This window comes from Callospermophilus lateralis, chromosome 9 (genome assembly GCF_048772815.1).
Source record: "Callospermophilus lateralis isolate mCalLat2 chromosome 9, mCalLat2.hap1, whole genome shotgun sequence".
Taxonomy (NCBI): domain Eukaryota; kingdom Metazoa; phylum Chordata; class Mammalia; order Rodentia; family Sciuridae; genus Callospermophilus; species Callospermophilus lateralis.
In genome coordinates, this window is record NC_135313.1 from 50,118,874 (window position 1) to 50,130,947 (window position 12,074).

General features: G+C 34.9%; 1 protein-coding gene across 4 annotated transcripts in view; it reads left to right on the plus strand.

Annotated features, from left to right (window-relative positions):
- The window catches only part of Pde1a (phosphodiesterase 1A), a 385,391-nt gene that overhangs the window by 234,735 nt on the left and 138,582 nt on the right, over positions 1 to 12,074 (plus strand). For 2 of the 4 annotated variants that reach the window (XM_076865510.2, XM_077110267.1), the window contains 2 exons: positions 5,010 to 5,126; positions 7,136 to 9,683. The exons of 1 other annotated variant lie outside the window; for it this stretch is intronic. In XM_076865510.2, coding sequence (XP_076721625.2) covers positions 5,010 to 5,083 — 74 coding nt within the window. In that variant the 3' untranslated portion in view covers positions 5,084 to 5,126; positions 7,136 to 9,683. Of the gene's footprint in view, positions 1 to 994; positions 1,124 to 5,009; positions 5,127 to 7,135; positions 9,684 to 12,074 lie in introns of those variants that run through there. One more of the 4 variants, XM_076865513.2, reaches the window with a different exon arrangement.

A 12,074-nucleotide genomic window follows, 5' to 3' on the forward strand; every position in this document is an offset into this window, starting at 1 on the left:
ATCCGGTGTCTTTGTGTTCCTCACCTATCTGCCAGCCCTCTTGGCTAGGAGAGGCTCTCACCTTCCAGTCTCCCAATACAGGGTGGGGTAGACTGGAAAAGGCTGAAAAATTGTGTATTCTTATAGCAGGGGTGGTGCAGAGTTCTACATTGGAAGTTGCAGTAATTGGGGTTAGTTTTGGTTGACCTTTGGGATTCTGTTGGTGGGTATTTGAGATTTGATCCATGCCCTCTATTGCTGGAGAGATGCTGTTCTCTGCTGGACATGTGGATCTGTAAAGCCTCTGATAAAATTCACTTTTAGGGGTAGGGACTAAACCTCTGCAGGTTTCACTTTCACCACTATGAATATGAATTACCAGGTATTTGCCCTGGAGTGCAGAAGCTCCTGTGTGTCAGCTGGAGTCTTCTACCCAATAGGCATTTTGGAATATGAATACCAAAAGGAGCTCTCTTTCATTAATAATGGGAGCTTGTGTGCTTGAGGCATAATTTTCTTTGTGCCTATTTTATTCACTCTGGGGTCAAAATAGAAGACTTCTGGCAACTTTCTTTACAAGTTCCTGATCCATCTCTGCTTGCTAAGGTGCAGTGCTTATGTATGGTTCCTGAGCTGACACCTGGCTTCATGCTGGCAGTTCCCTGATTCCTGCTGTTATTTGCCCGTCGACCAACCAATTTTTCGTGGAATTTCACAGAATCACTGTCCACAGACTCTGGGTCCCTTAAGATCAGCCTCCCCCTCTATTTCACAGGTTCCCCCAAGCCAGTTAAAGTAAATAAATAAATGTGTGTGTGTGTGTGCGCGCACACACACACACACACACACACATTATCTGCCATGCTGTCCTCTCTCACTGCCTGCACTCTCCACTCCCTGCTCCCCTCAACAATCACCCTGTCATGGCCACTGCCTGCCAAGCTGGAGCATATCTTACATCTTATATTATGTTCAAAGTTTTTGACTTTCTGTGTCTCTGTGGTTTCTTTCACAGTCCAGTAAGTTCCCTTAGTTACCAACCTCAATGAGTAGTGGTCTTCCTGCTTTGGAAGTCTGGTGCTGAGGAACTGCGGGGAAGTGTGTCCTTCCTCTAATCCATCATCTTCCAATTGGACATGGTTTTACAGACGGAGAACCCTAATTCAATATTTTCTGAAGTAATCTGATGTCATGAAATTGCTTGTCAATATTTTGTGTGTGTCTTTGAAAACAACTGGAATTTTTCAGTTTTGAAGAGATGTTTTCAGTGCTGCAAAAACAACTGGAATTTTTCAGTTTTGAAGAGAGATATGTTTTCAGTGCTGCAAAACTCTTATATTGAGTTGGTCATAATATTTAATTATTGATCTTTCTATGGTATGTGCAAAATTACTCTTGGATGTGATTCGTGAATCCTTTGGTGATTTTTGTGTGTGTGAGTGCTACATTGTTACCATTTTATTATTTTATCTCTTTTATATTTGTTTCATACTGGTGAGTTCTTTACTCACTATAAATAAAGAGTTTTGGGGTGGTAGGTAAACCTTAGTGTCCTTTACCAATGTAAAAAAAAATAAATTTTTGAGAATCAGTAAAACAATTAAATAGTTAAAGTTCCTTTCTTTGTCTATGTTTATCACTTTTGCCTGTTGTGTTCTATTCCAGCTTATTTTGTTCTGTTTTAATGCAGTCTAAGTAACAGGGAATTAAATCAGAAGTTTAAAACAAGACTCCAAGATGACAAATGTCAGAAAGCAAATTGAATTGTAAGATAGGAATTTCACAGAAGATTCACAAGCCCATAATAGAAGATTTAAAACCCTCACTCAATTCAAACAAATGAGAGGTTAAGTTGCTGAAAGTTGAAAAAGAATTTCTGATAAGGATTTTGGTAAAGAGGTCCCTGCTATTGGGGAAGGTATAGAAATGCCTCCTTCCTCACCCCTAGTAAAGAGAAGACTATTGAAGGGATTAAAACATGCACCTCAGATATAGCATCAATCTTTGGGATATATAAAGAACTCAAACCTAACACCAAAAAACAAATAACTCAATCAATAAATGGGCTAAGAAACCAAATAGACACTTCTTAAAAGAAGAAATATGAATGGTCAACAAATATATGAAAAATTTTCCAACTTCTCTAGCAATTACAGAAATGCAAATAAAAACTACTCTAAGATTTCATCTCACTCCAGTCAGAATGGTAATTATCAAAAACACAAGCAACAATTAATGTTGGTGAGGATATGGGGGACAGGGTACACTTATATATTGCTGGTGGGACTACAAATTGGTGCAACCAATATGGAAAGCAGTACAGAGTTTCCTCAGAAAACTGGGAATGGAACCACCATTTGACCCAGCTATCCCACTCTTTGGTTTATACCCCCAAAGACTTAAAATCATATTACAGTGACACAGCCATATCAATATTCAGAGCAGCTCAACTCACAATAGCTAAATTATGGAACCAACCTAGATGCCCTTCAATAGATGAATGGAAAAAGAAAATGTGGTATATATACACAATGGAATATTAATCACCCTTAAAGAAGAATGAAATTATGGCATTTGCTGGTAAATGGATAGAGAATATCATGCTAAGTAAAATCATTCAATCCCCCAAAACAAAGGCTGAATGTTTTTTTTCTAATAGGTGGGTGCTAATTCACAATAAGGGGGAAGGATAGGGAAGAATAGAGGTACTTTGGATTTGGCAGACGGCAGTGAAGGGAGGGAAGGGAGTACAGGGATAGAAAGGATAGTAGAAGGAATACAGCATTATTACCCTATGTTCATATATGACTACATGACCGCTGTGATTCTACATCATGGACAAGCAGAAGAATGAGAGGGTATAATCCATTTATGTGTGATGTGTCAAAATACATTCTACTGTCATGTATAACTAATTAGAACAAATTTTAAAAGAAAAAAAAAAAACAGAAGAAATGGTTGTCTTAGGAATTGCCAGGAAAACCTTGGAAATAAATAGTCCCAAATAATTAGCCCTCTTGAATCATTATATTTAATGTATCTGCTTTTCCTCTCTTGTTAAAAAAGTTTTTTTTTTCAAATCAACCACTTAAAAATACAGCAATTTAAAAAATAATAAAAAGACAACATTGGTAATAAAATCTGGTTCTTATCTAAGAGAACTGAAAAGTTCAATAGGTGACAGATGAGCACATGGAGAAGAGGCTGTGTAGGTTTCAGCCTTTCCTTAAGCAATTCATGCGAATACATGCCTCCAGACAGTCTCATGTGAGCCAAATGTGCCCCATCGTGTTTGTAAGTGTGATGCAACTTCAGCAGACAGAAACTAGAAGTGTACGGGCAAATTTCCAAGGGCGATGGACATTACAAAGAAACCAGGAATTCCTGTGCTCTCAGGAAACTGGGAGAAATTTCTAGCCATGGACCTTAGCAAGAAGTATCTGAAGAAGAAATCATGAATGTTGTCAAAGGGAAACAAGTCAGCTCCATGTACCTGCCAGTTCACACCTGCCAGATTTAAGGAATGATGCTCATCAAATGGAACTTGACTCGTCCTCTTGACACAGGAGTCCAAAGTCATCAGCTGCAAGAGAAGATACAAGATGTGAAAGAATCAAACTCTACCTGCTCCCAGCATGCACAATTTCTGGGTTCTGCAATAAACACCAGTTGGGAAAAAAGTATTGTCTTATTTGACTATTACAATCTATACATGTGACCAGACCTTCTAATGTCCGAGTTGAGACTTTGAAAACATAATGTGATCACAGGATGGTTTTTATTATCTAAGAACAATCAGAAAAGTTATGAGACCACCTAACATTTTGATCCTGAAACAGAAGATAATTTCCTCTACTGAGTATATTTGACATAAATCCACAATAACCAGTGTCTTTTACCACACATTGATCACTTGCTATACATTGGAAGTACATAAGAATAAGAGACTGGCATAGTCAATATAATCTGAAGAAACAAATTAATGAAATTCATGCTCTTCGAATCAGTCAGCTTCTATATAAACCTTGAGGAAAAATAAATCATTAGTGTGGAAAACATCCCCAAACGTTTGGAAAAGTTATAGAGAATTTATCAGAAATAGAATTATAAAGCAAAATGTGCAGATAAAAGAGTACATACATTTACTTTGTGATTTATTCCATCATATTACATAGTCTCTTCTTGTCTAACCTTAAGCAAACCCTGAGGCAGATTAGTCAACTTCTTACAATAAATGTTGGAAGAATTATTTCAAAATTAATTCATGCAAAGTTTAATTATTTAGACTACCTTCATTCAAATTTTAGAAAAAGAATTCTATCATATGTTAAAATTTTCTGAAATGTCAAGATATTTTGAGTAATTGACTTAACATTTTAATTTCTTTTTTGTTTATTTTGTATTCTGCATAATCAGACTTTTTCATATATACATTTTCTTTTTTTTTACATTTTCCTTTGTAACTCTATTTCTGATTAATGCTCCATAAATTTTCCAGAAGTCTTGAAATATTTTCTATGCTCATGATTTTTTCCTCAAGTGTACTTAGAAGCTGAATGAATCCAAGAATATAAATTCTATTAGTTTGTTTCTGCAGATTATTTTATATTAAATATATCTCTTATTCTCATTTGTTTTAAATTCATAGCAACTAATCAGTATGTGGTAAAAAGACACTGGTAATTAGAGGGTATATTTGAAAGAATTCATTTTGATTAAAAATATTCAGGAAAAACATATGTAGTTGATACACATGATTTAATAGATATTTAAACATGTCTCCTCTGTTTCACTTCTGTATCCCCAGATTAGCTTCAAAAATTACATAATCACCAGAAGATGATTTGTTATGCTCTGTAGATCCACAGGCTAAAAAGAAAATGTTTGATATCTTTGGAGGAATGTACTACCAAATCCATTGTAAAACTCAGTCTCAGCATTTTATAAATCTCTTCCATCTTCTAAACTTATTAGCTAAAACTCCAAAGGCCAATTTTTGTTTTGTCTGTTTGTTTACTTAATATTTTTAGGTGAACCTGATCTTCGTAAGAACTCAGAAGACTTAATAAAGGTTGAAGAAAAACATGCTGATGCACATTCATAGGTCCGAAGCACCTGAAAGGCTTCTGTCACTTTAAATATGAGAGGTAACTTCACTTTTTAATAGTAAACCTAATTTCTAAGATGAATAGGTTGTAGAATACCTTTAGAGACAAAGGTGTCTTGTATAAATGCTCCTCTTAGATTCATTTTTAAAACTCCTCATTTCAGTCTTCAGTTTTTGAAAACTCCCCATTTCCAGTCTATCTTAACTTTTAAATTTTAAACTTCATAAATAAAATATATATATATATATAGAGAGAGAGACTCGACTTTTAGATTTTTGAAAATAATAAGCTATAGTCTATGGGAATATTAATTTCTAATTCATCTCAGAAATATAAATTTTTGTACTGATTTTTATTTTTATTTCAGGTAGGAAATATGAATGCTGATACCTGCTGATAAACACAAAGCAAAGACATGTTGTGAAATAAATATCATGTTCACTAAACTCAGAGGACATATGCATTAGTGGTTTTCTTATAAAAAATTCATTTCGTAGGACCTGCCTTCAGTCTACCAAATTATTAACTCTGGGAGTGTGGTGCCTTGGAAATCTGAATTTTTAATAAGTCCATCTGTTGATCTTTCTGTCCACTAAAATGAGAATCCCTGTCTTGGGCCTTAGAAAAGAAAGGTTTATGCACAGTGGCCATGTCTGAATGTCTTGTAAACAATGGGAATAAACAAAACCCAGGTTCTATCATGAAGCTTGCTGTTGGGTGGTGAAGGCAAGAAAAAAAGCCAAGGGCACCATACTAAGCCTCTGGGAGGTTATTATTAGTTCCTCATATATTTTGGATATAAAATAGTTAAAATGTGATTTGCTTTTCAGACAATTCCTTCCTGTTCTTGAGTTACAAAGACATTAAGACTGACAACTGAGATGAACATCTTACATATATTATCTCAATTAGCCCTTTCAACAGTTCCACAGTTAGTGAATGTTATTTTATATATGCAGCTTGGAAAGAAATTAAGACACAAAGTGACTCAGCAACTAAAACCAGTCTCCATAATTAACAATTACAATATATTATCACATATTAGCTAAAACATTCCTTTTTCATATTCTCCATCCAGATTATGCATTTATTACCTTTCAAATCCTTGGCCATTGCAGAAGAGTCCTTGGGTCCTGATATATATACATACATTCATATATATATATATATATATATACACATACATTCATATATATATATATATACATATATATGTATATATATATATATATATATATATATATATATATATATATATATTTGAGACAGAGTCTACTTCAGGGAAAACTAATGCAGTGGAGTACTACAGGTGTTTCAAACAACAGCGTTTTGTTGTCAAATGATTATCATTAGAAAACTGAGTGAAACAATATTAAACAAGATTCTTTCCTATAGGATATATCCAAGTCGGTATACATTAATTATGTGGCTTCAAAAAGAAAAAGGACTTTAGGATCAGCATTCCCTAAGTGTTATGATATTTATGAAATATTTGTGAACAATTTTCCAGAAATTGTGTATGAGGAATACAGGTTACCCACACATTTGTACAGATAACCATTCATTGTATGAAAAAAAATTACAGAGAGAAGAGAATAAAACCAGAAATAATTCTAAAACAATTATCTATCATATGCTGATAAATCCCATATTTTTGACAAAATAAAGTACAATGTAAAATTGCTACATGGTAATTGATCATGACTGAATCATGATCTCTATTTTTATTTACTTTTCATCAATGAATAAAAATTGTGCACATTTATCACATACAAGGTGTTGTTTTAAAATAATTCAAATGAATTAGCATATGTATAGCCTCATATTCTTATTTTTTTGTGGCATGAGGACTTAAAATCTATTAGCAATTTTCAAGAATACAGTACACTATTGTTATTCATGTTGTTGTATCCATGGTATATAATATATCTCTTGAATTTACTCATCAGGTCTAACTGAAATTTTGTATCCTCTGATTACCATCTACCCAAATGCCTACCCCAGCCCCTTCTCTTCTGATATTAATTTTCATTTGATTTTTATTTCAGGATAATGAAATCAGCACTAAAACCATCCTAATCCTCTACTTTCCACAAAGCTATATTCTCTTCTTTCAACATACATCTAGATCAGGCCATTTTAATTCCTATAAAAGGAAAAAGAACATAAATTTCAAAGCTAGTAACTAGCCAAGTATATACCCTCAAGTTGCTATCGAAGTTTTTGGCCTGTGTTTCAGCTATTGTTTTTCCTCTGCATTTTGGCCTTCTTCAATCAAGCCAGAGAAATTTTAATTCAAGAATTGGACAGTTTTAAATGCTCATCACTTCTAGCCCAGACATAGTGACTGTGCAATATGCAAGCAGAAGACAAAGCATTAAAAAATGTTTCTTGCACTGTCTTATGCAGAATGCTATAACTACAGATGTTTTCAAGATCTTAAGTTAAAGAAAAGAAAAAAACCCACAAAGCTATGGAAGAAAATTCTTTTGCAGTGTTGGGGAAACAGGCTCTTTAGATTGTCCTGCATATTTTAACTGCTTGGGAATCAAGTGAGAGTTGGAGTTTCTTGGGAAACTAGTGGAAGCCCTAAGACAACAGTGGAACATCTAAGCTGAGCTTGGTGGCCTGATGAGGAACACCTCACTGTAAATCTTTAGCTGGGAAATAGCAGTGCAGCCTTCCCCTGAAACCAGCGGACCAGCCTGCATCCATCGCTGTGGTTTCCAAGTACCAATGCATCATCTACATGGGTGTGGTCACATTGCAAGCCACATATTACCAACATCCCTGATAACAAGGAGCATCAGCCATTGTTTCCAACAGACACTTAAAGGGAGAATGGAGTTTGCCTGCTGTGGTGTTAATCCCATAAGGATGTAAAAAAATATATATATTACAGGTCAAGGGATAAGAGATAAGAAGTGTGCGTGTTTGTGTGTGTGTATGTGTGTATGTGTGTGTGTGTTTAAAAATGTCTATGGAAATGGAAGTCCACACTTTTCTGTACAGATAATTATTTGATGTGACTTTTTAATTTTACTAAACAAAAACAAACTGCCACCCTTAGAAGTTCTGCTTCCTTGTCATGTTTTGCCTGAGCATGTGCAAAGCCTTTTGAGAACTACCTTTATTTGTTATTAGCTGACAAGAAAGGTCAAGCACAATTAGGTGATGTAACTTTTCATTGTACAAACATTTCAACGATTGTAAAGTCTAAGTGAATTTACTCTTGTGAAAGGTGGAGACTGGATGGAAAGAATCAAGAAGAGTCATCAATTAAATGGCACGAAGGAGGGTCCATCCATTCCATGAGTTGCCTCTTGCACCTGCTTCCTTCCTGGGTTCCACAATGCTAAGCAATACTTTAGAAATTGGTACAATCAGAAGCTTTTAAAACTAAGTAGTGAGATTTTATAACTCACAACTTAGATCTCTTTTAATGTGTAAGCCATACTCTATATGCATATTTAGTATGCATCATTGTAATTTAAGATATTTTTTGTGTCTAAACTGTATAAAATGCTTTTAAATGTTCTGTGAATAGGTCTTTTAGTTTCATCTGAATCTTGTGCAGAGACACAGCTAAATAATGGAATTGTATCATAGGCATTACAATGCAATTGATATTTTAAATGTAAGTCAGTAAAGATTGATCTATAATAATGTGTTGGGGAAAATTTAGGGAAATGTACATCATGGTGACTTTTTGTCCATTAAAAATGGACTTTTTATTTCTATTTATGGAGAAATTATAACTACTGCTTTTAATGTCTTTTTTAAAACCAAGCTACTTGCTGTCTAGAAAATATCCTGCATTTAAAATAGAATCTGGTTGTTTGGGAAGTGTAATTACTAATTATTCCTATTTGAGCCAGTTGTCTTTCAGTAAAGCTATAGAGTATCTTGAGGGAAGCGTAAATTGAAACCCTGCTTCTCCAATGGCATAGGAAATATAGCCACTCTGTTTTTCCTATTAATATTTTAAGATCTCTATATGTTGTTATTGTGAAAGAGAGGAATATAAAGGATTCATCAATGTCTCTCTATGGGCACTAGCTTCATTCCAGGTTATGTGGCCCACCGAGCACTGTGACTGAGCTTGCAGAGGCAGTGGGGCAAGACCCTCCACTTCAGAAGTGTCCCAGTGCTCAATGAACTTTCTTTTCAGAATTTCCTCTCTATCTCCCACATTCCCTACTCCTCTCCCCTACTTTGCCATTTTATCTTCTGTGTTTCTTCCTTTCTTCTTTCTCTCCCTTTCTCTGTAAAACAGCTAATTTGGCACACTAATCAGCAGGAAATTAGATTGGAGGTCACCTGTGCCCATCCTTCTGCAGGCACCAGTGTTGAGTTCATGCTATAAGAGACAGACTAATGGGTGAGGCTGCTGCACCTTGAATGTCCTGCTTTGCATTCTTATTCTCAGCTTCCCAACATATATATCTTGTAAGCCCATATGCCTTTTTATTTAACTAGGACTTTTTAATTTAATTTTCAACATGACAACCTAAAATTCTTGTGTTTTTAGTATGCTGTAATTCCCTGCATTCCCTATTATGTATGATTGCCAAATAAATCATGTTTGATGGAAAATGTCATGACACATTTGGTGCTTGGTGTATTTCAACTTGGTGGGGCATTGAAAAGCTGGAGAATCTGGGAAATCGGAGCTAGACAAATAAAAAATTGATGTATGAGATTTTTTTTTCAGACAGTGATTGCATCCTATTAAATAAATATTTATTAAACGTTTAGTATTATACCATTTTTTGCAAACTCTAGAAACATGGTTCATATATAAATATGGAAACTTGAATTTTTTCCTTCAGAAATTTCAAATATCGCAGAAGAGACACTCTATTCAAAAATTGGTATTAGTTTTGTCAAGAAGTGAATTTGCTCTCTAATGAAATATTTATTAAATACATTTTGGGAAGGGGGCATATTCGGGACTGAACCCAGAGGTGCTTAACCACTGAGCTACATCTCCAGCCCTTTTTATTTTGAGATAAGAGTGTCACTAAGTTGCTTAGGTCTTCCCTAAGTTGCTGAGACTTAGTCTTCCCTAAGTTGCCTCAAACTTTTGATCCTCCTGGCTCAGCCTCAGGGAGCCATTGGGTTTATAGGTATGTGCCAGCACACCATGGGGCTTAAACATTTTCTATTTACAAACTCCTGTCTAGAAATGTGGTGCATATACAAATATTAAAAATTGAATTTTCCCCCTAAAATTTCAAGGCTTTTTGGGGAGATAGTCTATTCAGGCTGTAATTTATACATCATAACTAGAATGCCATATATAAAAATAACCAGGTACAAATAAAATATGTCTTTGGATATTAGAAGAGGTAAACTGTTCCTATCATGAGGGCTTCCAAAAGACTTAGACTAGGTGTGAGTCAACAAATAATAAGCAACAAAAAATCATGTAATCATTTTATATTTTCCATGTAAATACTTATGAAATATTTTCTCTAATCTTCATAGTAATCCAGCAAAGTGATATTGATACTCACAAAGGAAACCAAGTCCCAGAGAAAGACTCTTGTCTAAGGATGCACAGTGGCAGAATCCACCCTGGATTTGATTCTAGGCGTCTCATGCATCAAAAAAAAATTTTTTTTTTCTTTCTACTACACCTTTGTGGGGCAGGGCAGAAGCACAGAGGAAAGGAAAACTCTGTGAAAAAGAGCACTGGGAATAAGGAAGAAGCAAAGGGTGTTGAGTCAAGGTGCAGGCCAGGTTAGTTTCAATTAAGTGTATACAGAGTAAGTGGTGTGATGTGTGTCACCAGAGGCTGTTTCTCCATGATACTAGGTGAAAACATAAAAACTTACCTAGTAATCAGATACAGGACACTTAATTGAATTTTTTACTTTAAATGTGATTTTGTGATAAATTTCCAGATAATGACAAAAAGCCTTTAAATTCTGTTTTGATGTGAAAATACATCTTAGATATAAAATACTTATTTCCTAAATTAAGCTTTCCAGTCTTTAATTGCTTTTCTAAATACTACATAGCTTATCCATCATTTAGTATAAACCTTAGACAAAGAAAATGTATGTTAGAGTAAAAAATTGAGCACCTACTAGTGTTTGGCATTAAATTATTATCATTTCTTTAAAGGAGATTCTAAATATTTAATATTAGAATCCTGGGGCTGCAGTTGTGGCTCAGTGGTAAAGCACTTGCCTTCCATGCATGGGGTACTGAGTTCAATCCTCAGCACCACATAAATAAATAAAATAAAAGTATTGTGTGCGTCTAAAATTTTTTTTTTAATCCTGTGTATGAGTCTCTGTGTATATTTAAAATGCTATTTGGGGGCTTTTTACCCCTTATTAACATTAGAAATTTCTGCTTAATATTAGTGAAGGTTGGAGAACTTCCTTTTCATCTCAAACAGATACATGTTTATTTCAGATGAAGATTATAATTGTTTAGTTTTTCTAGTTCATTATAATGGCACCATGGCATGACATTGTTTTCTTACATTTTTCTCTTTTACTCTCTGTAACTATTTCTTTAGGCATTATCATTCCCCTCTATGAACGAGGAAGTACAGCAAAGAGAGCAGAATAATCTGTGTAAATTCATGCAGGCAGTAAGTGGAAGAGCTCAGGTTTGAAGTCTAACCATTATGCTACACTGCCCCTGGCCCCGGAAAAGATCTGTCATGTCTTCTCTGCACACTTTGTCCATCACCTCCCTTTTCTACTCTTTATTCCATTTTGCAGGCCCTTCTAAAAACTTCCACTCTGAGAAGACAGAATTTCTAGTGACTGGCAGTGGTGTGGCATGCACTTTGGTGATCAATTAAATCATGTGTCACTGTACATGAGGTACCTCTGATTTTCATAGACAGGAGCAATATTTAATATGTGACCATAAATGTGCCTTTTCAGTAATTGTTGGTGCTCCAAAGACCCTTGATACTCAAAGAACAGTCCACATCTGGAAACTCTTCAGAAATAAAGAACC